This window comes from Anser brachyrhynchus (genome assembly GCF_964034855.1).
Source record: "Anser brachyrhynchus genome assembly, chromosome: 9".
NCBI lineage: Eukaryota > Metazoa > Chordata > Aves > Anseriformes > Anatidae > Anser > Anser brachyrhynchus.
Genome location: NC_137703.1, coordinates 335,077 through 362,016, shown reverse-complemented (window position 1 = coordinate 362,016; position 26,940 = coordinate 335,077). Strand labels below are relative to the sequence as shown.

General features: G+C 38.1%; 2 protein-coding genes across 7 annotated transcripts in view; one reads left to right on the top strand and one right to left on the bottom strand.

The window, feature by feature from the left end:
- RNF13 (ring finger protein 13) overlaps positions 1-22,469 on the bottom strand; it is a 33,854-nt gene extending 11,385 nt beyond the window's left edge. Inside the window, exons 1-6 of one of the 5 annotated variants that reach the window (XM_080604651.1) lie at positions 22,332-22,469; positions 16,794-16,917; positions 15,191-15,271; positions 9,955-10,080; positions 4,866-4,953; positions 2,816-2,906 (exon numbers count right to left, since the gene is read on the bottom strand). In XM_080604651.1, the coding sequence (XP_080460777.1) occupies positions 2,816-2,906; positions 4,866-4,953; positions 9,955-10,080; positions 15,191-15,271; positions 16,794-16,907 (500 nt within the window). In that variant the 5' untranslated portion in view covers positions 16,908-16,917; positions 22,332-22,469. Of the gene's footprint in view, positions 1-2,815; positions 2,907-4,865; positions 4,954-9,954; positions 10,081-15,190; positions 15,272-16,793; positions 16,918-21,470; positions 21,545-21,765; positions 22,128-22,155; positions 22,293-22,331 lie in introns of those variants that run through there. The other 4 variants (XM_080604648.1, XM_080604649.1, XM_080604647.1 and 1 more) reach the window with 4 other exon arrangements.
- A 159-nt stretch (positions 22,470-22,628) lies between these two features.
- COMMD2 (COMM domain containing 2) lies at positions 22,629-26,940 on the top strand. 2 transcript variants are annotated; one of them, XM_080604655.1, is made up of 5 exons: positions 22,629-22,769; positions 22,907-22,984; positions 23,347-23,429; positions 24,623-24,796; positions 25,180-26,940. In XM_080604655.1, the coding sequence occupies exons 1-5, from the start codon at positions 22,703-22,705 to the stop codon at positions 25,375-25,377; spliced, it is 600 nt and encodes a 199-aa protein (XP_080460781.1). In that variant the 5' UTR covers positions 22,629-22,702; the 3' UTR covers positions 25,378-26,940. The 2 variants fall into 2 exon arrangements, with proteins under 2 accessions (XP_080460781.1, XP_080460780.1); XM_080604654.1 differs by having other exon boundaries at positions 22,695-22,835.

Below are 26,940 nucleotides of genomic sequence, written 5' to 3'. Positions count from 1 at the left end.
ATACTCACAAAAACTTCTGTAATTTTTAGAGCGTTGGCTAAACTAATATATTTAATGTTACATGAAAATAAAAGGAGAAACATTTGATAAATATATGGTAACCCTCTTGCAGGAAAACAATTTCATTCATGTAAAGAAAGTTTTCTGCCCATTGCTCTCAGATAATTTTCTTCTAAGAATGCAAAAAATGAACATGGTACAGTGCCTAGATGAAAAGGTGTTGAATCTTTCAGATTTGACAGATAACTTCATAATTCAAGGTTTTAACATATTTTGCCCCAGCTGCAAAATCCTGAGTTACTCTTCAAATATAGGTAGATGCTGAAGGCTTCTGCACTTCACTCAGAAAATTGTGTATGCAGAAATAGTTCAAACTGTGGCTTGATTCACATACATCTATCTACAATTTCACCTATTCAAAGATCAAAATTTTGTATTAAAGTTTGCTTTCATGCATTTTCAATGGCTACACAATACAAAATAACTGTTTCACTTCATACAAGATAGAAAAGCAACTGTGTACTCCTTCACCAGACTGCATTACTCAGAGATAAACAGATTCTGTTACAACATAAAAAGAGAAACAAAACAGAAACAGAACATGAAAGTTATATGGCTCATAATCATCAATGATAACCTTTATAATGTATGGTTCTCTTATCAGATATTACAACATTTTTAAATGTCACCATCTGTTCAGGTTCACAGAGCTGCTGTAGAATTACCACCGTTAACCTCTGAAGGACTATGAGCATACTCTAGCAACAAATTAACACCAAGATTTGTTCAAGTCATTCTTATGACACTGCATGAAGTCTAGTTGGAGGCCACTAACTAGCTGCATGCTCCAGTTGAGCATAACATCTTCATTTATCATCTGAATGACAGGGCAAAGCATACTCTCAGCAAGTTTGCAGAAACTGGAAGTATTGACAGATTTGCCAGATAGACGGTTGTGCTGCCATCCAGAGAGACCTGCAGAGGCTGGATAGGGACCATCTCTATGTAGCCTCATGAGGACCTCTCTACTTGGAAATATCCACAAGCCATCCTGGACATGGCCCTGGACAGCCTGCTCTAAGTGGCCCTGCCCGAGCAAGGGGGTTGGACTAGATGACCTCCAAAGGTCCCCCCCAACCTCAACGAGACTGTGATTCTGTAAGCAGCAAAGAGAGAATGAAGAAGGAACAGGGAGTAAAACTGTGGTACTAGTCTGGAAATTACAGGATATTTATTTCACCTTAGAAAAACTACCTTTTTAAGACCTAAAGAAATTTCACAGAATCAAAAATAGTTGAGATTTTAAGGGACCTCCAGAGATCATCTGGTCCAGCCCACTGTTAAAGCAGGGTCAGGTATAGCGGGTTGCCTAGGACTGTGTCCAGTTGGGTTTTGAGCATCTCCAAGGATGGAGACTCTACCACTTCTCTTTGGCAACCTGTTCCTGCACTCAAACACCCTCATGGTAAAACTACTGTTTTTAATATTAAATTGGCATTTCTCATACTTCAACATGAGCATATTCACAAATTGATCCTGAAGGGCTAGTAGCTGATACTCTAGAAGCTAAAACTTAATTAAATCTGATCTTTTAAACATTCTTCTAACATTTGTGAAATACTAGTGACCGGTAAACAACGTCAATACATCTTTCTTACAACGTAGGCAGCCACAAAAAAATGCATAACAGCATAAATTTATTACAATTGCAAAATTATATAAATAACAAAAACAAATAGTATTTCCTTTAATCATCCCTTGTTCTCCCACAATACTAAATAAATACCAATGCTGTTTCTCTCATGAACAATGCCTTCAGATAAAACCAAGGGATAAAACAACCTCCAATACAAAATCTCTAGCTATACTTAGTTCTAATGTAAAAAGGAAATTGGATACCATGTACTGTTCAGCAACCCTGTGGCGGGCCTGTAGCTTTTTCAGTGCAGCTAGATGAAACCTGAAGGTTTCTTTAGTCCATGTAATCCACAAACAAAAGTTCTGTTCATGTTACTTTTTAACAGGATTCAGGGTTCCCTCAAAAGAGGCTGGGGTCTCTGCAAGGTTCATCTAACTTGGCTGTTCATTTCCTTCAATCCCTGAACAGTACAGACTGGCTGAGCAATTTCACTGTGATTCTCCATTTTTCCCAGACCCACTCAAATCCAAGTAGCTTCTAATGTACTTGTGCATCCTGAGTTGGTTAAAATTGAAATTTTCTACTAGTTTACAAGGCTCAAATGCAGCAAGCAGCAAACTGGGAATGTAGGACTGTGAGAGAACTTGAAACGTGGTATTTAGCTTTACATGGCATTTCTTCAAAGAAAATATCCAAAACATAGTATTCTTTGATAATGCAATAATAGGGTCAAATATATCAAAAAGCTCATCAAAGTAACACTCAGGATGAAAGGGGTCAATAAGCAGCACTCAGTACGTACTCTTCAAAAAAAATTAAAAACAAAAATTGGACTGATTTCATCTTTGGGGTATGAAATCAAGTACCACTGCAGTCACACACGACTTTTCAGTAGACAGTTCCAAGAACTACTTTTATTTCACAGTCACAGTTTAACCTCTCTACTAAAGTGTTTATAAACAAGTGGGTGCTTAAGGTACGCATTAACAGAACAGACGGTGAAATTACAGATTCAGTGAAATCAGCAGCAAATCAAGGCATTTGCTTCTACAGGCGCAAGGTTTCACCTGGAATACCCACAGCCTCTGTTATCACAACTCATTGCCTCCTTTTGATATTTATTTAAAATAAGCTATTAATCCAAAGAATAACATGACTGCATGTGAGGTAACTTACCCCTTTTCATAAGTAAATTCTTCCTTAAGAGAATTAGCTGATGCCTCTCCAATGAAGACAGAAGGAATGTCAATCTTCTTTAAAATTTCAACTGTATTAAAAAAAGGATGAGAAACAGTATTACACAGGCACTGTATGGGCACTCAAAATGTAAGACTTGCACAACATGACACTATCACAACATAAAGATATATTTTAATTTAGTTACAGACTGATGCACATGCATGCTACTACTTTATGTCATATAGTAAAGTGGTACTATTTTTCCTACCGATTATCTATGGGTTTTATTGCAGGTATAGAAATCAGAATTCGTAACAGAATATTACCTTACTAAGGGAGCACATTATTACAAAGGGAGCATAAAATACATACTCTGACAAAAAGAGGTATCATTAGAGTAAGTTTAACCAGAACATCAATTCCTACTTAGAGACTTGATAAAGTCACATAGCTTCACTGATTTCCAGAATTTCTGTGAACTTATATTTTATGATCTGGTACAGTAAATTTTAACGAGTCTTTCTTCCCTTCTTTTCACCCTAAAAATGAATGAACTCCCTGGAAAGGTCAAAAATCAGAAAGCAGAGAACGAACAAATCCCCTATCTTTACTTCAGTCTCAAGAAACTGTAGGGAACTATCTTCTCTCCCCTTCCCAGTTACTAATGAGGGCAAAAATAAACTCAAAAGATGCAACTGAAATTAAAAATTATTGAAAGATAAATCCCACGTTCTAGAATTTTTTTCCTTAGCTTCAATTTGTGTTTACTTTGCACCTCTCACTTACGCTTCACATTTCAGGGTCAAAAGCATCCTAAGTTTGTATCGCAGTATTCTGGTCCCCCAACGCAAAACTTCACTTCACACTACCCAAATTTGTATTTATTGTGAACTCGTTCTACATTTGATTTCATAGTGAACCCTGAAAATAAGTTTTATGTGGGTTGAGAACTCATTAAAACCACTTCCACATAGCTTACTGGGCTACTCATCTTCCACTTAGTTTGATGAAAGTTAATGTTCTGGTTCACTCTATGGTGTTTCTACTTTGATTTTTTTTTGTTCTCATTCATGTTCTTGCTCCATATTCAGAAACCTCAAGACACTAGACATAATAAAGAAACTCCACAGAGAAAGTCATAAGAGCATTATAGACAAAAAACAAATACCATAAAGCAAAATCGATATTTTGACTAGATTGCAAGATGCTTTGAATATAACCGCTCGAAGAAAGGATAAAGTCAGAACGGCTAGCATCAGAATAAATCAGAAAATGGCACATTGATCTCTAAATTCTTTCTACAAATGAAAAACTGAAAAAATACATACATGCGATATGCATTACAGAATGGCCAAGGTTAGAAGAGACCTTGGAAGATCACCTAGTCCAACCCTTCTGCCAAGCAGGATTAACTAGAGCACATTGCATAGTATGGCATCCAGGCAAGTTTTGAGTATCTCCACAGAAGCAGATTTCATTTCCAAAGGAGTATTCATAAGAAATAAAAGAATCCATTTGTTCAAAGGAACAGAAAAATGCACACTGCAGTTCAATAGCAAAACGGAACCACGAACCATTAAGTAGTCATATTTTAAAGTTTCATTTACTTCCAAAAGAGTATTTTTCCCCTGTATTTCTAATTAATAGTTAAGACAATTAACAGTACATTTGCTATCTTCCACATCAATCATACAAATCTATCTCATAAATTCAAATTAAAGGTAAACCAAAGACACAATCAGAGAACATACAAACTCAACACTACGTATAATACACAAGTATACGTATATGTTCTTATACTAACAACTCCCATTTTAAAGCATTAAATGCAGGAGGATTTGGGGTTTGGAGCGTTTTTTTTTTTGTTTGCTGTTTGTTTGCTTGTTTGTTTTCTTTAGGTTAAGTGTTTTTTGTTGGCTTTTGTTGTCGTTACTGTTGTTGTTTTAGTCATAGTCCACCATAATACTTTATACAGATTTTAATATTGTTTGCTCTAGTGGGAGAAATGATTTTCAAACAGGAGAGAAGAAGTGATACCTGTACTTACTGTCGTTGGATCCCATGCTTATGAGGTCATCAGAATCAACATTGTGAACTATAGCTGCCTTGTATCCAGCTCTCTGTGCATTTAAAACCTATAAGCCATACAGAGTATTTATTAGAAAGAATACTGCTTCAAAATGCTGCTTCAGTAACTGCTCTGTCCTTTGTAAGACAAGTAGACTTTCAGGACGTTATGAACATTAGCACAGTTACATTTTCACTTAGAAAACAACAACCACATTTCAAAACAAAATCAGATAATTATTACACTCATATAATTATATGCTGTTCTTCCAGAAAAAGTCATTAAGAGTCTGAAGACAGATTTTACATTTAAATAAGGATAAAACACTTCCATGCGTAGTTTAAAAAATATATTAAATCATATTAAAAAATAAGTACTATAAATTACTTTGGTAAACTAGAAATGATCATTTTACTCTTCATGAAATCACATCTTTTCTGTGCCATTAAAGAAATAGCTTCTAATACACGGGCTGTCAAGTAAGGTTTCTCATGGAAAAGTACAAAATAAGGATAGGTATAAAATCCTAAATATACTGTTGACCAACTACATTTCTGAAACATACCAGCTTTTTGGCAATACAAGCAAAGCCAAGGGTCCATGTAAATGGTATTCACTGCAGTGATTACCACTAATGTAAACATAACTAAGTTACAGCTGAATTACTCATTTAGACACGGTTTCTAATGAATACATGACAGTATAAAAGCTCAAAACAAAATGCATAAAGTACTAAAGAACCTTGATGGGCTTTCATCCCATATTCAACTCCTGTTTAAAACTGCATAAGCTTGGTTATAGCTGGAAAAAACTTGCTCTGAACTGAGATAGCATTGGACAGTTATAACTATTATTTGTAAGTACTTTATTTATTAGTTGCAGATAATTATTTAAGGAAACAAATTCAAATACATATTTATGTAATGGGCAAACGGACAATTATTAAGTACAACTGAAAAAAAGATCAGACAATTGTTATCAGATCTAAAAAACCCCAGGGAAAATTCTGGTGCTCTTTTTCAAGACCTTTATCCCCTAAGGTAGAAAAAATGTATATACTGAATTTCCCTTCTCAAGGCACAAATCATAGTGAGGAACACAAGATTGTAGACGTAGAAAACATCCACTGACTATTCTAAAGAGAAAAAAAGATCTTCTCTAAGTCAAGCTTGAAGTATGAAGCCTTGATGTATGCCGCACAACAGCAAAAACAGGAGAAAAAAAAAGGAGTAAGAATTTGAAGAGATGGAAAGCATTAAAACAGACACTGAATATCTATATGTCCAAGACTGTGACAGAATCGTCAGTAGAATCATCACTGATAACATACATCACAACTCACAAAATACTGAAACTGAAGAAAGGAATACAGAAATTCATTAAGTAATCTGAACTTTAAAACTTCTTGGTTATTACAGCTTATCCTTGGCTACCTCAATCTTCATATCTACAGAACTGTGTTATTACAACTTCCATCTGTAGTATGAAAAACAAACAGCCAATAACAACTCCAACAGGGGAAAGAAGATTAACAAGTAACAGTATGCACAAAACTATCAAACCTTGTAACAGTAATTAAGATGTAAACAGGAAGGGGTGTAAGATTAACTGTTTTCTTACTTATGTGAAAACCTATTTCTTTTTATACCTATTCATACAGCGATCCTTACATTATTTGGAATAGCCACTACTAAAGGATGGGACCTTATTCTATCATTTTTGGCCTGATGACAGTATTAATTACAAGACCAAGCACAAGACTGAAAAACATAAGAGGGGGAAAAAATCAGAACAGAAAAGAGAAACAATCAAGATTTCATTGATTCAGAAGATTGCTCTAAATAAGGAATTGCGGTAAGAAACCTCTGTCATTCTTGTATTTCACAGAAACATATCTATAATCATTTCTCAATTAAGATAAAAGTTTGGAAGGTAGTGGTAGGAGAGGTCCAGAACTATTAAGTTGAATGTGTGAAAACAAAGTAAAAGGGTATCATAACATTAAGTCTTCTGTCTCTCAAGTTATTGTGAAATACAAGTTAAAATAAACAGACAATTGTTTCTTTCACTGTTAATACTTATTTTTAATGTAATTTTTGATACAATCCTATCAGTTAAGACTTGAAAATAACATTATCAGATTACTGTTTATCTAATACATTTTGAATGTATATTTTGATGATTACTTTACATACACTTATAAACTACTGACTGGATTACCAACTCACACAAATTCTATTCCACAGTTCCAAAATACCAGATAATTAGATCATAAGAACCAAAAGTGCTTTTTAATGTTAGTACTTGAATTATCTTAATAACTTAAAAGACCCATTTCAAGTTAACAAATTTCAGAAACTGCCAAGAACAAACAAGCAAGACGTTTTTTAAAATGTACTTCTTTAATGAAGTCATATAGCTTCAGTTAGATATAATAATGCACAAACCACTAGTGTAGTTCTTCATAAAGTACAAAAGGCATGAAATTAAAAGTCTGCCTCTGGTCTTAAACTGTCACTAACAAGCAGAGAGTGATTGTAAATATTTCCACGTGACTATAAAATGAACTTAATTTGCATTGTCCAAATTGGTTAAGTCTTACATTTTGTACTTTTAGTTCATTAAAATTGTTTCAATGTTTCATAATCGTGCTTATTTTGTCCTCATTTTAAACAGAAACAAATATTTTATTTCTCCTTTATTCTTGTTATTATCTAGGCACCCTAGGCAATCTATCTATGCACTACCATAAGAAACAAGTACACTACACTTCAGTGTTTTCAAACCGTTTGTTTTTTCTTTAACAGTTAAAGATTTCTTATATACAGCACTCGAAACTGAGTTCAAATTACAATCATGTAACAGGCTTACTGTCCAAGGCACATTGCTTGGAAACCACAACCACAGCCGGGCACCTTCTGCATGAGCTACCGTGGAGCATGGACTTAAAGACACCAGCCTGCTTTGAAGAAAAAGGAACTATTGCCTGTGCAATTATATTGACGAGTTGCAACTGTATTCTAGCCACCCTGGGCCCCAAACTAAAAAACATTGTGTAGTAAAACTGAAGCATTAACTCATTTTTAAGATACGTCTAAACAGGATGGTATAGCTTCTGGAAATGATCTCTTACTGCATAGTAACATTCCACTGCAAGAAAATGGAAATCAAATCTATTCAATAATTATATACTTCAGAGTGCCATCAGTTCAGATTCTCTCCCAAAACGCGCCTAACAATTAAATTCCAAACAGCAAAATAACGTTACCGGAAAATGCAAGCATCTTGAGGAATCTAAATATTTAAAAAACCCCCACAGTTTTAGATGTAAACATAAATGCATGCCTGGGAGTCTGACCAACATTATGATGTAATGTTTAATAATGTATTTACTGGCCTTTATGCCTAAAGAGGCTGAGTTTTTAATATATTGAGGTACTGTTTACTTAAATTACATATAACCCCAGACCATTCTAATAAAACATGTAGCATAATTTTACATGATACTTATTTTGCTGCATGTTTTATATTTAGATAGAAAATATGCTAAGATCCCTACAAGAGGTCAACAATGTGTTTCTCAGTCACTGATGACCAGACCCTAAATGCAGGCTTGAGAAAGCAGTTTTGTAATTATGCAGTTCAAAGCAAAGCACCACCCCCTATTGACAAGTCCCTTCGCACACAGGTCACCAACATAAACAGGAGCTAGGTCAGTTATAACAAGCGAGAAGACACATTCCAAATGGCTATAAAACTGCTTCAACTTACTTCCAGCCTATACTCTTCCTATTGCTACACAATTTTTCCTGTAAGAAATAGATGTGAAGAAAGAAACTGAAGTAAAAAAGATTGTTTCTGGACTAGTAAAGATGCATCATACACAATAAAATCAAGAAACAGCTATGCACTTGTATTTGTAGTTTTTAAGGACAAGGTGCTAAATGATCTCATCTAGACCCTCTTTTCCATTAAAGAGTCGTACCAGAGGATCTTTCAAGATCCCTTCCAAACTGGGTTGTTCTATGATTCTCTGAAATCAAGATGCGTAAATTAAAAAAAGCAGAGTTCAAATTTAGCATGTAATTAGCTATATGGAAAAATAATTCCTCATGTCTTCCCTCCTGCTTGACGCTTGCCTCTAGTCGAGAGGCTTTCCAAAGCTACTCAGAATCTCTCAAAATACCGTGACCAGCAATAAAGATGTGTGTTTAGCAACAACAGGGTGAAAAAGCTGAAGGCTCAGTCAAAATGCTGACTTCAAGACATCAAGTTGTTTTTAATGAACAAGCAATTACATACTCCACTACAAAATTCCTGACCTGTTACATTAACAACACCTTCAGAATTAACATTGTCCCATAGATTTAGAGGCATCTATTAGACAGGCAAAGAAGATGTGCAGAAGGCAAGCAGGCATTTGCCATCCCTTTTCCCGCTAAACCATATACACAGGTGGTGACAAGATTCACAGTACAGAATACGTGACCTCCCAGAGCTTGATGTAAAGCTAGATTACATGAACAACGAGGCAACCTCTACGGCTGGAACCCACCATCTGGGTAGAACTTACATATTAAGCATAATACTACATAATTAAACATATTACATAACAGGAAGTATTGTTGAATCTCCTTTTATTTCATGAAAGTCAACAACAAATTGAAAAGCTCCATTTTTCTTACGGCATACTTTGTCGCCCCATACATCAGGTTCATTTATAAGAAAACCATGTATTATAGCCAAATGCAAATTATTCTAATTTTGTATTTTTAAAATAACAGCAAACACTCCACTTCAGCTACAGATCAAAGTTTATACAATACTTTACAATATAACATCTAGGTGTTGTACTGAATAATATCATTCTCATCCTGCCACTTGTTTATGTCTGCCTGTTTCTGCCAGGCGGCGCACTGTCTCCTCTCCCCATCAACCAACTGTGACACTATAAAATTCTCCCCTCCCTTCACATCAGTATCTACCCTGCTGTGAGAGAGGGATTTCTAAGCAAAAGTAAACTCTTAAAGACCTTGAAACAAGGAACAAGAGAAAAAAAACACCTTACCTTGGTATCAAAGTTGCACTCAAGCCTTCGAATTAACACAATAAAAACACTGGTTGAGTTGTCTTTCAGCGGAGGGGGGGCTATAGGCTCACAAGCATTCTCTGGTTTTGAATTTATTAGGAATCCCTGAAAAACAGTAAGAGGATATCGTCAGCTTCATTTCTTTAGCTTAACAAAACAGCTGACGGACAAGCATAAGGAAAGAAAAACATACACTTTCATACAACAGCTAAATAAATTCTTACTATCAAATCAGTCCTATCATAACAAAATTTCTGCAACATCCCTACTTATTTTTATGAGAATTTTTGTATCTGCAAAGAATTAGAAAGCTAAGAAGAAAATATATTTTTTCCCAGTTATATCATCTGAAGTTGTTAACTCAGACTATGCACTACAATCCAGTATAAAAAGGAACTACTCTTATATTACTTCTGTGGAACTGCTGTCATAAGACACACCCAAAGCAATCAAGCAAACTGAAATATAACAGCCTGAGAAGCACCAACATAAACTCAACAGCTGTCAATTAAAAGGCAAAACAAGAAAATTTCATGTGTGAAATCAACCATTAACACTGAATTAGTAAACAAAATAGCTGGTTTACTATGGTATGCAAGGCCTACAGATCATGAAATTTGCTACAGTTGAAAGATTCACAGAAGTAGGAAATTCTGCAAATACCAATATAAAAGCAATGTTTGGATTGTTGTAAGTGATAGTTAACATTTCAATACTGAAAACATTTGGAGCAAAATGTCTCCTAACCTACTGCTTTAATATTTGCTAACAAAAATTCTACAGCTTCTCTCAGAATAAACGTACTCATCTAAACACTGGAAGTACTGATACTAGTCACTCTCCATGACGTGATTTCAACATTAACTACTCATTAGAACTTTCTACCCTACAACTGTAAACACTCAAAACACTGCTGACATAAAAATTTATGCAAGATAAATGACAAAAAAAATGCATACCAAACAACACTATTTATTTTAGCTCTAGAGAGACCAGAACTTTGCTGCTTCTTTTTCTAGAATACTCTTACTTTTTTGGTCAAATCTCTAAATCATCAGAAGAAGAGCCTTCCAAAAATAGGAGCCTAACACAGTAGCTGCTCTGCTCATGTGTGCATCATTTTCCAATTTTATGCATTCAGTTGATGCAGCAAAGACAAACTTATAAATGACTGGTAAGACCCGAAGTCCAATATTTTAGCGTTAGGAACAGAATTAGGCAAGAGCACTAATGTAACCACTTGTCTAAACAGACTATATTTCCTTGAAAAATAACTTGGCAGGTTACCGGCAACAGGCAACAGAACAATCAGTTACCTGTTCAAGTTGTTCTGTTCACCAGTTTTGCTAGCTACTATTAAGTTGCTTAAGCTATTAGTTTTAAAAATGGCTGCTCTAAGTTCATAGAGAATACAAATACCTATCACTCAGAAGAATCAGTAAGTTTTTCTTTACTATAGATTTAGTAAGTGTTGCACTGATTTTGCACTTTATCTCAGTCACGCAGTTTCAAAATTATACTCAGTTTAGAAAGTCTTGCAAAAGTTTATTTGAATTATTAGCTTTTATTTGTCAGACTCAGACTCTGAACTTTAAAATTCTCTTTTGTTGCTTTGTTTATATAGATATATAAGGTTGAACTTTTTATTAAAAGGTAGGGGGGAGAACATTTGAAGTCCAAAGTCTGTCTGTCTGCTTGGAATTATTTAAAACATCAACATTCTTAAGTATTAAAAGGTTTTTCTTTCAGAAAGCCACACACCGTCAAGACTAACGCATACCAGGTAAAATGGTTTGACAACTTTATTTATTTTTATTAATAATACATCATCACACAACACAAACATTACATCATTAGGTCAGTTTAAGATGTTCTTTATCTTATCCCATTCAGTGTCACCTGGATCAGTTAGAAAGGAGCCACGACCATCAGCCACATTAAGGAAAAGTGGTGGTGACCTTGGTGTTAATTAAGAGAAATTGCAAAACAGAAGTTGATGAGAATCCTTAATCTTTCAGTACTCGTACAAGACATTCAAATCCAACAGGTACAACCTTAATGTACCAAAGAAAGCACATTCTGTTACTCTTACCTCAAAACAAATGGCAAAATTACAGAAGTAACAAAAATCCTTCCAGATTTTTATTTGTTAACTTGTCCTTCCATAGAATACTAGAGTTGAAACCAACAAGTGCTACACACTATTTTTTAACCTGGACACAGTAAGATTGAAAGAACAAATACATAATCCACATGATCTACTGTTGTTTTTTATGCTCTCATTCCGTAATACCTTACTTAAAAAAAATAAAGCAACAAAAACTTACAATTAATTCATTTCACCAGAAAAGGTTTTCATCCCCCCCCCCCCCCCCCCCCGTGGAATCTAGAAAAGGTAACGCATGAGCCAGAGCTAAAGCACTTGTGTTACTGTCTTGTATTACTGTCCTAGTTGATGTAATATTTTCACTGAAAAAATTAAGACCTACAGTAAGATCTATAGACAAAGTATTCTGGAGTGTACTACAGCTCTTAAAATATGCTATTCTAATGGCAAAGATCTGTATTAGATCTTATGACTAGCAGAGGTTAAATAGCTGAGTCTGAAAAATCTGAGTGATTTAAAAGCTCTGACATTAACACCTCTACAGAACTCAGACTGTATTCACAAGACAAATACCTTCTGGAGCATTACCGGCTTACAGCTCAAAGGCAGCAATTAATGCATCAGTGGATGGAATTTCATTGACGATCAGGATTAAACTCACAATGCTATTGTAAAACTCAATTTTGATGCTTTATGAAGTAAGATATTAAGACTTTAAAGAACTTTGCTTACTCATGTGCCTGCAAGGTTTACAGAAATGGTTACTCTGCATGGTAACCCTTGAGTTTCAAGTCTCTTCTTCTGCTGTTTGTTGAAAAGCCTAAGGCTAGCACTAAGAGACCTTTCCACAAAACGCCTAAACGCATCACCCATGTGAAACCTTTGCAGTTCATATTCCTAATAGATTCATATTTAAATGTTTTAAAACTAGAACAAATAACCTTCAGATAAATAGAAGTGAAATGCCAGAAAATAACAATAAAAGCACGTAATTTGTTTTATGCAAATAAAAATCATGAGACACTGCACTACTATGGACTCGAGAAATTACTGTTAGAAACCTAATTCATCAAACTCTTCCACAATATTACCCTCATCTAAGGTTAGATATATCCTTGAGAGCTTTAAACTCTCAGTTTTCCAGGATAGATTTTATATATATACCCACAACTTTTATTTTGCACATAGATATACATTATTCATAAAGTTTACCCAAAAAAGAGAAGAGTACTTTTCTTTTGAGGAATAGATTTTTATAACACTAATATATCCCTTTTGACAGAGAAGCTGCACCAGCAATCCGTTCTTTGCCAGTTTTATGTGATGTTGTTCCTGTCACCAGTCTGTAACAATTAAAAGCAATATCCATTGAAATTTCTGCACTGTTTTGCTGATAGCTAAAATTAGGTTCCCAAGCTACTCCTAAATCATGTAACAAACACTACTGAGGTTTAGGTTGGATATTAGGAAAAACTTCTTTACTGAACGGGTTGTTAGGCATTGGAATGGGCTGCCCAAGGGAAGTGGTTGAGTCACCATCCCTGGAGGTCTTTAAAAGACATTTAGATGTTGAGCTTAGTGATATGGTTTAGTGAAGGACTTGTTAGTGTTAGGTCAGAGGTTGGACTAGGTGATCTTGGAGGTCTCTTCCAACCTAGACGATTCTGTGATTCTATATAGTTTCATGCAAAGCATTTACACAATTTTAACACGAGTGTCAGGTATGTCTGGAACCAACTGTATTCTACAGAGAAGTTACATACAAATCACAAAACATCACATTGCAGTTAAGTAAACACATACATAGAAGCCAAAGGCTAGACATGACTAGACTTTTCTTAATCTAGAAGATAAAATATAGCATATATTCTCAAACATCTTTAAATAGGGAGATGTTCTTCTAAGGACACAGTGAAAGGGAAATAAGCTACTAATGTCAAGCAACAGCTACCTGAATTCCTCACATACCAGTGGAACACAGGCGTAAGTGACTGACTACTTTAAGAACAGAACCCAAAGAAAGCACCTACTTTTAAGCTTTAGCATCAGTAATTACAGAATCTGACATCCTGTGTTTTACAGGTTGTACATTAACAAATAAATCCTAATCATAAGCGCTGAACAAGTATAAAATTTTCATCCTATTTCAATCATTATCATGACACTTTTAAAAATAATTAAAATCTTGATGCAGACAAAAGTTTCTGTATTTATTTAGCACTTGAACGCATTTTTATTTCTACACAAGTGACTGCACCTACCTAATAGATAAAAAGCTACTTTTTATCTATTTTTGATGTATTAAATTAGCTCACTTCTTGGGCAAATCACTTCATCACCCTCTGTTTCTCAATTTAGCCAGTTAAGAACTATACTAGTGCTACCTTCACTTCCCCCCAGAATAAAACCCACTGGGCATGAAAGCGAAGTCTTTTTGAAGTTTCGTTTGCTGAGGAATTCTTACACCAGTTTATTCCTCTTTGGTACTAGAAGAACGCCACCAAGTTAAAAAGTGATCCACCCTTGCACAACCACATCATTTTCATTTACATAAGGCATGGAGAAAAATGCAGTGTATGTTTTTTTTCTTGAATTCAACATAGTACACCAGTATTTGACAAAATACTTGAGCTATAAAATCTCAGCAACAAACTTACCTCAGAAGACGTGCAGACTGTAACTGAACTGATATTCATCTAGCTAGTAAACACTTTTCTAGCTGAACCAGCTTTTTACCAGCTGAACTATGACACCAGCTTACAGCATCACCATACACTTTTTTTTAAATAAATTATTTGCTATCTCCTCTGTTTTATATAACTCAGATAAAAGTGAATTTGTCTTTACACCAGTCATTTACTACTGCCACCAGAAGATATGAATGGCTACTACCTTAGCCATCCAGAAAAAGTAGAACATGCTTTTTCATTGTTGTCTATAATGCTACATTTGTTCAATATTATTCCTAAATAGTCCTTTCCCATTTCACCTTGATTTCCCTTCTTCGAACTTCATTCATCAACACATCTTACTACATTTGAAACCTATTAAGTACAGTAGGCACAAAGAACAGCCTGTGGGATTGTGTGTTTTAGTTTTATAAAATACCTTCAGGCCTTCTGTTGGTAGTCTGTAGCCAAACCTGGCAGGTAGATCATCAAAGGTCTGGGTTCCATTTTCAAAGTTATACTAAGAGAAATAAATTTTGAAGAAAATTCAGGTTTGCAACAAGAGGGAAATATACAAGTATAAATACAAATAAACAGTATCATTTTTTTTTAATTGAAAACATTTATCAGACATAGGACCTTGTGAAACCATGTCAATGAAGTCACAGAATTACTTCTTCCACTGGTCTTCCACTCACATGACAACACCATTCTTACGTAGTTGTCAAAACAAGAAGTTATTTAGTAAATAAAAACCCTGTATGATAAATCTCTTTCTACTGTCTACAGTAGAAATAACACCGTATTTGCAGAACAGAATAAAATAAAGTAAAAAACTGAATGTCTGGTTTCTTGTTTTTTTTTGTTGTTTGTTTTTTTGTGTTTTTTTTTTCACTTTGAACTGACATCTGTGTACAGAGAAGGACAAACAGCTTTTATCAAGTAGCTTATTGTAGGCAAATAATAGACTCCATATGTTGTTATCCCCTCTCAATTCCCTGCTATCTATTTAGGTTAGTAACAGAAAACTAGATCTACAGTTTTGTTTTATACTAACAGTGTGCTTTCATTTCCAAATAGAGGAATGCTGTAAAGACCTTAAATCTGGGGAAGCTTTCTCCCGCTTCCTCGTGACACCTTTTGTAGCAACATGAGTTGGCTACTCAATGGAGAATCCATACAATAAAAATTTGAAACTGTATGTATGCTAAAATATGCATTCATTAGAAGTTTTAAAAAAAGTTAATTTCCTGCAGAAGTTAATTATGTAATGAGTTGAATGTATATCAGTTGTTAAGTTTTATTAATTCTTTATTGACTCAGCAATATTTACCTGTTCATTATATAATTACTTCAGTGGCTTGAGCACAATCCTACAAATACATGTACTTTTTTGGAGGAAGTTATACAAGATATTTTACATTGGCAATGAACATTACCGATTTTTTACCACTTTTACCACCATGGTCACTATACTGCCTTAAGTTATCAGCCTTACATCACAAAGATTGTTTAAAACTCTACTAACGTGAAAAATATTATTCTTAATTGTCACAGAAATTAACAGTTACTTTAAAATACATGTCTCTAGGTGCTGCATACACAAAAACTTTACTGTCAACACCTCCAGCACAGCCATAAATAATACTAACCATGGGAAGAATATTTTTTTTTTTTACTTTATTTGTATATGGTTACCCTACATAACAGCAATTTAAGTTTTGGTGTGGATGCCATCTAAATCAAATATGCATGGAATTCATTTAAGAGATTTATAACATGCCAGAGAATACCTGTTCAGAGTGGAATTCCCTTAAAGTCATTTAAGTGCTTTCACTCTCATGTTATCAGAGCACACAACATCTGTTAAATCATTTGAAAATGTAGTCTATTTTTGTATTAAACTAAAGCATTACAGCAATTACTCTATTCTAAACAATCTGCTATCAATTTTACGGTACTAATTCCTTAATAGAATAGTTTAAAAGAAGATCCAGTTCTATAGAGATTTCATCTGTGTAGAAAAACTTTCTTATACTTACTGCTAAAATATCTGCCTCCACTGGTAAAAGATTCAGGAAAGCAAATAACTGAACAGTCAAAATAGTGTATATCTGAGTGGCAGACAACATCAGCATTCCTATTGACAACAGCATATTTTAATACCTGCAACAACAACAAAAAGAGTTAAGACATATAGAAAATATTTTCCTCTGTCATTTTACTGGTTTCGACTACAACTTCAACCTCTTCTAAACTATGCAAAAAGTTATTCTACGTTTACTTTTGAGAGACAAGCTTTAATTTAGATGATTGTTTTAGAGAGAGAAATCCCTTTTGCTAAGAGCACATAACCTCTATGGGTATACATGAATAGAACACAAAAGTTATAGTAACACTTCAAAAAGCGTTAGGCAGCTTATGGCAATGGAAGCAGTATACAGGAATGAACATTCACAAGTTGTTAATCATCCTTAGACATTCTTCATTTTAATCTTTACTTCTTCTAACATAAACCCAAGTCAGCAAAGTTTCTCATGTGCCTGAAGTGATTCTACTAAAAACATTTATTCTAAATAAACACTTGCAAAACCAGTGTAATACCATCAGGTAACAAACAGCAACTAATTCTATTAACTTCAGCAAAATGCATGAAAGCTTAAATGTGATTTATGATCTGGACAGCAGCAGAGTTCAGTTTGATTCAGCCTCCTGTAAAGTGTGTGTTTTTGAAACATTTTAAAAAAAGGAAGACAAACATTATCTAAAGCATTCTTGCATGCTTTTCACAAGCTAGTGACATTATAAGAAAGTTATTTCTGCTTTGTTGATAAAAAAAAAAAACAGAAGCAAAAAGCAACAACTTGCCTCTTTGGAAACTGAGGGGTGTGTTTGCTAACAGAAACCTTTCTTTAAAACATCTGATTTATCGTTAATCAAAAGAAAAAAGCAAGGAAAAGCAATAAGAAGCAAAGCAACATTTTGATATTTTTCTTTTTCCATACAAATAGATTTTTTCCAAAAAAATATTAAAAATACAAGTTAAGGGCCTGAAAGCCTTCCTTGTATGAGCAATAAAACATGCACCCTTACTGAAGTAACTGAAATTATCCCATTAACCTCTCAAAAACAGAAACGTGAGTAACATGGAACAAATCTGCAACATTTGCAAGTATCAACTTTATTTTGTTAGAACTGAACTCATCATCGATGCACAATTTCACCAAAGTGCCAGCATAACATGTTCTGCATCAATGACTCGCAAAAATAAAACCTCACCTGCATAAGCATTTTTAAAGCTTTATGAGCAACTGACTTGAGAGATGTTTGCTAAATTTGGATTATAAAAGAACATATTTTAACTATGCTATAACCTAGACCACGTAGCAGCAACACTTCCAGCTACAGAACTTAAGAGACAGCTACTGTTCATTTCTGTGTCTCATCCTCTTACAATCTAACTGCACGAGTCCGACTTCTTCAGACGGACAACTACAAGCACACAAACTTAGAGTAATATCTCAATGGGATTCCGCATTATGATCCAACTGAACAACTGACACATCGTCTGCTGGATAGGATCTTCAAAAAGAATGACAGAACTCTCTCACACTGAAAATCTATTCCAAACAAAGCTACTAACAGATGGAAGCAACATTTTAGCACTTAAATACTTTTTCAGTCTTTGAAGAGGATGGTCTTTACAACAACAAAAAAACTCTTCAGCATAGGGACAAATAATGGGGAATTACCTTCCCACAACAGACTTCCACTCATTAACCTGGGATACAGAAAGACAGGTGTGTACGGCCTGATCATCATTAATTCCCCAAAAATCTGACATCAGAAATAGCCCCATGAGAACGCGGTAGTCACTGATAATCAGAAGTAGCAGGGAGGAACTTGCCCTGAGCTCACACTTCTAAATGCCCTTCCCTGCAAACTCACAACTTGACACCAAAGATTGGGACCCACGGTCTCCACTGGCAAGTTACACCCGACAATTTCTTTATGTAGTGTTGCTTCAGTGATCAACCAGTCTTACAACAGACCCTGATCAGCTGTCTACCAAGGAATTTTCAATTCCTCTTAGAATTAACTATAACATGATCACATGCAGGCAATCTCCAAAAGAGATTCTTCTGTTTAGAACACAGAAGTACAGAACACATTATTCCCCTTGCAAAGGCTCACACTTAAACGTAATGAAGTAAAAAAAATAAAATAAAATAAACATTCAAGATTCCAACAGACAGAACAAAAGCCATGTGATCCAGCAGACCTCCTTCAGATTGCAAAACAAACAACAATTGAGTGCTACATTGGTCCGCTGACGTCTAAGTCTCTCTAGCACTTCTTCTAGCATCACAGTAAGAAATTACTTGGAATGACAACACGAACGGAGTGGTAAAAACCTTACACAAAATGACAGCAAGTACGCTGGATACAATACAGCTATACCAGTTACAACAGAAATTCAGAGGCAAGTTATAAAAGTAAATTGCACGTGCCTAATATTGGCACTATCAGAATATCTGGATCTCCTCTAACTAGTTTTATTAGCAGAATTCAAAGTATTTCACAAATAATTAAACTGGGTTGCCCAAATTGTTTACGTGATTGCTGAAAACCTCCCAAGTGAGGCTTTTTATATAAACGGTTTCAAGTGAATTTCATCATACTGAAGATAGTTCATTCTGAAAATCATGGCTTTGTTGACTTCAATAATAAATTTGATTTAATAATGAATTAAAATTCATTATTACTATTGGAAGGGAAGGAGTGGGGATTTCTGAAAACAACTCTTGTGATTCTCACTTGGTCATTTAAACATGTGATAGTTTGGGAAACTTTCAACCAGTTAGAAGAACAGAAGTTACAGTCACAGGAAGTTGTCATAAGTTACAAAATTCGTGAAATTTTATTTCTAAATTAAGATTTACCAGTTTCTCTTACGTGTTATCCCTAACAACCAGAATGTCACTGAAACTGAAGGGCACCCATCCAAAAAATGCAATTTTTTTTAATATGACAGAATTAACACTTCAAACTATTACAGTATTATAATCAATAGAGTATATTCAGTACATACCTTAAAATGTACAAAAAGCATTAAATAATATTAATATTAATATTAAATTAATATTAATATTAATTAATTAATATTAATATTTAATATTAATGAATAATATTAAGTGCTGTTAGAAAATACCAACGTTGTTCATGCAAAAAAACATGCGCATGCAACCTCCTCCACCAGTTACACACAAACGTATCCAAGAACTGTTACTTCAAATGCAATCAATAAAGCCTTACAATTCCTGAAATTCCATGGTTTATTTATAGACTAGACTCTTAATTGAACGAGGCAGCTTATAGCACATAGAAATACAGGTGTATATAATTAAAGGCTATGTTGTAAACAAAACAAATGCAGTTAAACTTCTGCATTAATCTTGAGCACTTCACATCCGTTTTTCCAGACTATTGACAGGGTTCTCTGGGCTACTCTTGGTGTCTGTGACTAATTTTTTTTTTCTCTCCCACGTTGCATCCCAGAACTCACAAAACTACGGCAGAGCACTTGTACACCGCCGTCACGGGACAGAACAGGATCATCAGGTCAGAACTGAAGAGGGGAATGTGTTGAGGGCAGCAAGACAACCTTAAATAACTACATGAACCTAGAATACCTCAGACAAGGCATTTCCCGTGAAGATAAGGCAGCAGCACTACCGTTGTCTGTACAATACAAAACAAATTTCTGATTAAGCTTTTTACCCAAGTAGAGAGCATAACATTGCTTCTCATCTCAAGATCTCACTGCGTTAAGAACACCAGTTTTTAAACACCAGTACACCCCTTCCCATATCAGAATTTATAACCCGAGGGAAAAAGGTTCTTCTAGATACAGTCCCTGCATCCTGTCAAAATACTGGTTTCATATCCACCAACATAAACAAGCCTTGGTAGTAAACATATGACAGAAAACATCAAGAAATTGCTTGTTTTGGGACACAGAGCAGACAGGAATACTCAGAGCTTTTAGCAACTATCCTCAAACCAAGCTTCATCAAATGCATATAAACATCAACTATTCCAAAGTGTATTTTTCAGTCAACTCAAAATTTGCTTCACAGCAAAATACAACAAAAGGAAATTCTTTGTCCACGTGCTTATGCTCATGCTTCAGCTCTCAAGAAAACAGCTGCTCCTCTTTCACGAAAAAATTTTATTTTTCACATCTGTATTTAACAGACTGAAGTTATATTTCAGTATCAAACGGGACTAGGAAGCCTAAAGCTATTACAAGCATCAAACGAACACGATAAGAACTCCGTCCCACAACAAACTCAGCGCTTGGGCAGACTGGGCTGCCATGCCAAAACACAGCCCATGAAGTTCACCCCCCAGAGTTCCAGGAGCACAGCACAAAGTTACCCAAGTACTAACAACAGCTTTCGCGGGCACCGCGAACACCTCGATGCCTTCAACTTTTTGTATTCCGGTGCCATCGCCGCTGACCTCCACCCACTGCGTTTCTGAGACCCGCCCACAGAACCGAGCCGCCGCGCAGAACGGAACTCCGCCGGGCAGGGCCGGCGAGGCGCAGACCGTTCCCGCTCCCCTCCGGTCGCTTTCGCCCTCCCGCTACCCGCCGGGCTCCCGGCCAGCCGCGCCCCGCGCCGCCCCCGCGGCCCTCCGAGCGCGACCGTCACCTCGGCGGCAGCCGGGCCCCGAGCGCGCGGGGCCGCAGCGGCCTCCCCCCGCTCGCCCGGCCTCCCGCCGCGGGTGCCCGCGGGAGGGAGAGGCGCCGGGGCGGGCGGCGGTGCCGCCGTGACGCCGCCGGAGCGCGCGGCCCCGCCTCGCCGCTCGAAACCGCAGCGAGGAGGCGCGGCGGGCAGCCGGGGCGGAGGCAATAAGCGCTGCGCAACCGACCGACGGCTCCGCAAGCGGCCGGGGCGCCGGGAGGGGCCCGAGATGGGCCCGGCGGCCGCCCCCCGCCCCCCTCACCTGCGGGCCCAGGTGCGCAGAGCCCACGGCCGCGCCTAGGCCGCCTCCATGGCGCGCTCACCTCCGCCCAGCAGCCGCGGCGGAAGCCCCGCCTCCCCGCCGCGCAGCGAGGGGCGTCGGCTCGCGGCAGCCCATTGGCCGCCCGGGCCGTCACTCAGACACCGCCGCGGGACGCCTCGGGGCGGGCTTCCTGCGGCGCAGCGCGAGGGCCGGGCCCGGCTGTGCGCTGAGGGCGGGGGGCGCGGCGCTGCAGAGCGGCCGTTTCGCAGAGGAAGCCCCGCGCCAGCAGGCGGGTCGCTGCGGCGCGGCAGGCCGTTTCCCGCTCCAGCTGCTGGAGGCGTCTGACAACTGCACGCGCCCTGTTCGGCCTGACGTTGCTTCCTGACGTACCAAAGCGGTGGAACCGCGTCCGTGCGGCTGGCAGGGTAGCGGGGAGCGATCGGTTCCTGCGCTTTTCCGCGTGGTTCCGCCCCGCTCCTTCGCAGTTAGGCGGCGGCTCGGGGACCCCCTCCGGACGGCCCGCCCGCCCCCGCCCGCCAGCGCTCTCCGCCCGCCGTGGTTGGCACCTGGGGCAGGGAGGGAGGCCTGGGCGCTCCGCGCCGGTACCGGGCAGCACGGCGCCGGACGGGAGCCGTGGGCGCGTAACAGCGCGGCTCGTCGCAGGCTTTCGCGAACCAAAAACCGCCCCGGTGCCGCAGCAACCCCCCGGGGGCGCGGGCCGCTGCCGCGGGAGGCTCTGCAGCGCCCGGCCCGCGACGTCCTCCGGCAGCTCCCCGGCCGCTGGTCCCCAGGTCGCGGTCTCGGACCGGAGGAGCGCGTCCCGCCAGCCCCACGCCTCCCCGGGGCCCGCGACGGCCTCCCCGGCGGCTGCGGGCGCGGCTCCTTCCGGCCCCGGCCCCGGGCGGTCCCTCCCCTTCCTGGGCGGCCGAGCGCGGCGATGTTGCTGGTGCTGTCGGAGGAGCAGAAAGGGCACCTGGGCTGCCTGCCCCGGGTGGGCGGCGCAGGTCCGGCGGCGCCCCCGTCTCTCCGCACGGCGCCGCGACCAGGGGGGCGCCGGCCCGGGGGCGGAGGTTGGGGGTCGGGGGTCGGGCCGGGCCCGGTTGCCTCGGGCCCGCATCGCAGCCGTGTTCTTTCGTTTCAGCCGTCGGCGAGCTGGGGCGCCTGGCAGTGGAGCTGCTGCGGCGGGGCGCGGCGCCCAGGGCCTGCGAGACGGCCGCCAGTAAGAGCCGGGGGGCGGCGGGGGCCGGGCCCTGGTCTGGGGAGCCGGGGGCTGCGGCGGGGCTCGGGGGGGCTCTGCCGGAGCTCCTCCGGCCCCGGGTGTAAAGGTCGCGAGTGCGCGGGCTTAGGCGGGCCTGGCGCTGTCAGGAGAGTAAAGAACTGACGAAACGTGGGCGGCATTTGTGCTCGGGCACTGAAGCGCCGGGAGCGAATGCCTGGTGCCCTTACCATGGGCCACTGCAGCACCCTTCTTTCCTGAGGTGAAATCTGCAAGCTGCTGCTATCTGATAAATTTGCAGTTTTGTGTGTTGTCACTGTGGTGGCTCAGTAAGGAATTAAAAGGTATTTATGCTTTCTTTACAGGAAAACTTAACACTGGTGTTGACACCATACAGCACGGAGTAGAAGGACTAATGTATCTTCTTACTGAAAGCTCTAAGCTTATGGTAAGGATACCTTTGTGTGGTAGATTCAGGAATACACTCACATGGTGTCTACTAAACAATTCTTGTTTCAAAATACCGATGAACGGGGAAAACCCAGTACAAAATTCTGATACAGATTTTTATTTATTTTTTTAATGGAAGTGGTGTTTCTTGCTGTTCTCTTACTAAAACGCTGCATCTTCATGGATGACTTTGAGATTTGCATTCAGTGTCTTTGACACTAGAACTCAGCATTTTGATTGTTTATAGCAAGAACATTCAGTAATTTAATCTGTATTAGAGAAGTTTACACTTCACAATTAAGGTTTGTCTAAATAACACAACTTTAGTGGAGATGTTTTTTCTGTGTGCTATGCTAACCCCCTAGTAAGTATTCCTTTTATTGTCTGATAAATTAGGCTTGAGAGCTCCTGGCATCAGGAGTTCAGGTGGATGTAAGCAGATATTAAAAGAATTACAGCTGGGTAAAAACTCCATTGGAAAGCCTTCTTATTATTGATACGGTACACTATTTGAACATGGAACAGGGATGCAGAGACAATTCCAAATTAAACTCAAGCAGACATTGCTCTGAAGAGTAGGTATGGAGGAGAATGAAATACTGCAGAATTTTGCCTAAGGTGACTTGACTGACAGATAAATTGCAGTGGTATTATGGTAGAATATAGTTGATCACAGAATACTTTTACTGGATGAATGCATTGTAACATATGACTTTCTCTATTGAATAAATAGCTGCTTCCACAGTGATGAACTGAGCTCCTCCAGTTCAGCACAGACATTGACCACAGGGAATCAGTTTCTGAGGGATATCCTGAATTAATACAATGCAAAGCCTTGAAGTCGTGCCTGGTGCTTTTTTACACGTATAGATATGCAAATCATTTCAGAGTATTTATAACTTGAGTATCAACATTACATTAACATACTGTTGATAATTTGATTATGTAGAAGTGTACTTCATTATGACAAAGTTCAGACCCTTCTATTGCATTCTGTTTTCAAATTTATCAACGTGTGAATTACATGGATAATTCGTATTTTCCTAGCTAAAGACTTGGCCTCACACACTCCTGCAGGAAAGTAACTGCACTCTACCATGTTTATAGCGTTTACTTACAGTTTTATTTATTGAAAAAGAAATAACGATTATTACATAGTTCTGTAGTAAGGCCTGAATTGTTAATTTCCAGATTTCTGAGATAGATTTCCAAGATTCCATTCGTGTTCTGGGATTCTCAGAAGAATTGAACAAATTATTGCTCCAGCTTTACCTTGATAATAGAAAAGAGATCAGAAGCATTCTTAGTGAGCTGGCACCAAAGCTTCCCAGTTATCGTAGTCTTGAATGGAGACTAGATGTGCAGGTAACTTTTATTATTTTATTGGTAATCAGTATATTTTACTTTGTATTTTTTTTAACAACACAAGCAACTATGAAGATATGAATTTATATCGTTTCAAAGTAGTAGAGGCAGCAGTATTTTCATATATTTAAAACAGGTGCTTTAAGAACGTTAGCATATACTAAATATATTTGGTCTTAAAGTGGATCGGTATTGCTTAAAGATAAAACGGAATAATTAAATAAGTGTATATCTTTAATGTGGATGAAAATATAAGATTTTTACACAGGCCTGCAAGCAGGTCCTGTAAACCTGCTGTGAATTGTTGATACAAAAGTTGATAACTGTCTTCTTTTTCGTTGTTATTTGTATCCCTACTCCCATTTCATCTATGCTATATGCAGCTTGCAAGCAGAAGTTTGAGACAACAAATTAAGCCTGCTGTGACTATGAAGCTACATCTTAATCAGAATGAAGATCAAACTGCACAAGTGTTACAAACTGACCCTTCTACCCTTGTCCACCTAATTCAGCAATTGGAACAAGCTTTGGGGGAAATGAAGACAAACCATTGTAGGAGAATAGCACGAAACATGAAATAGTATTAATTCATGACTGTAGTCTTACTAGGCAGTCAGTGTTCACAAAAACATTTCAAGAAAAATAAACATCTGGATCAGATGAAATGCTTTCCTGGGCCAGGATCTTGAGCCAGTAATTATAGGCTGAACGTCCTCTGGTGCTAAGTTTACGCACCTGCCTGATATAAGATAGGTAATTGCTTTTGCTTTACTTACATATGTAGAAATTCAGCATGTTATACAAATAATTTCTTTATCTCTAAATTAGTATAGCTCTACTTTAAAAGCTTTTATATATTAAGTAGAGCTGTCTCAATATCACATGGGACTGGGCATTTATTTTTACATTTAGTAAGCATGTTTTTTCTTGTTTTTTGCTACTGCTTTGAAATAAAAATACCTATACTGGTGGGATTGACACTTTATAGGAATGCTTCTTCCATCTAGACCCATGTATGTGTAGAACAAATCTGTGGGACTGCTGCCCTTGTCCTCCAAAGGGTTCAATCAACTCAGAGGCTGGCTGTTAAACCACTTCTACCATTCTCTTCTGCCCAACACCTATTAATTGTCTTGGAAACATCTTCATGAAGCAGTGGTGTATGTCATGAAAACTTAGTTCCTGGCTTTTTGGTGAGACCTGCACTTCAGGAAAACTCATGTAAGGTTAGGTAGGCAACCTTATATAAAAAAAAAAAGTATAATCAAGCTAATACTTCCATTTGAACAAAGCTAGGTATAAGCTCTACTAGGCAAGCTTATGCTTTCTACAGGTAGCAGTTACTGTAGAAAACCCAATGGCCCAAGCATAAGTTAGCATACTGATTATTTCTATACGTAAAGGTGATCTGAAAAGTTGCAAAAGTAAAATTGTTGGCTAGTAAGCCAATTAAGAAGAGGTTTAACTTCTGTTAAATCACATCTTCCTGTTGTGATACAACAGTTTTTTCCTCTACTTGGATAGTGTGCTTATAAAGGAAGACTAGGTAGTAAATGAAGCTTTTCTATTTCTTAGAAAGATGTCAAAGGTTATGTTAAAAACTACTTTTCATTTGTATTCAAATGCAGTATTTTGTAGCTTTTGTGACTAAGGTTAAATAGTATTACTAAGTAATGTTTTACTGTCACTAAATATCAGAAATCCCTTAAGTTATATTTGAGAGCATAAATAGACAAGAGAACCTTAACATACAGATCTGGCAGTAACTATGTATTTATTGGCTTCCATAGCAACACCGTAAATTTCTGTGATAATTGGGTTCCCACATTCATAATGCATTTCCAAATGCATTATTTTCTCTTTATTTAGAAATACTGTGTCTTTGAGAAACACTGCTTCAGATGAAACCTGCATGGCAAAAGTGCTTTAATCAATAACAGTTACTACCACTTAACAAAGTCAGTTTTCTAGAATGCAACATTGCTTATTCTTAGTGGCTTTACATAGCATGTCTACAGCATGAACAATCTCCTTTCCGATACATCAATCAGCAATGTGTTTCATGTGCTATCTGTATATGTTGATTTTTTTCTTCACATAGAGTATGTGGTAAATAAATAAGTTCCTTCCTTGAGATTTCCGAA

Coding starts and splice junctions, on each gene's coding strand:
- COMMD2 (XM_080604654.1), top strand. CDS start 22,703: ATGTTGCTGGTGCTGTCGGAGGAGCAGAAAGGGCACCTGGGCTGCCTG. Junction 22,836..22,906: donor GCGCCGGCCCGGGGGCGGAG/GTTGGGGGTCGG, acceptor CTTTCGTTTCAG/CCGTCGGCGAGCTGGGGCGC. Junction 22,985..23,346: donor GGCCTGCGAGACGGCCGCCA/GTAAGAGCCGGG, acceptor CTTTCTTTACAG/GAAAACTTAACACTGGTGTT.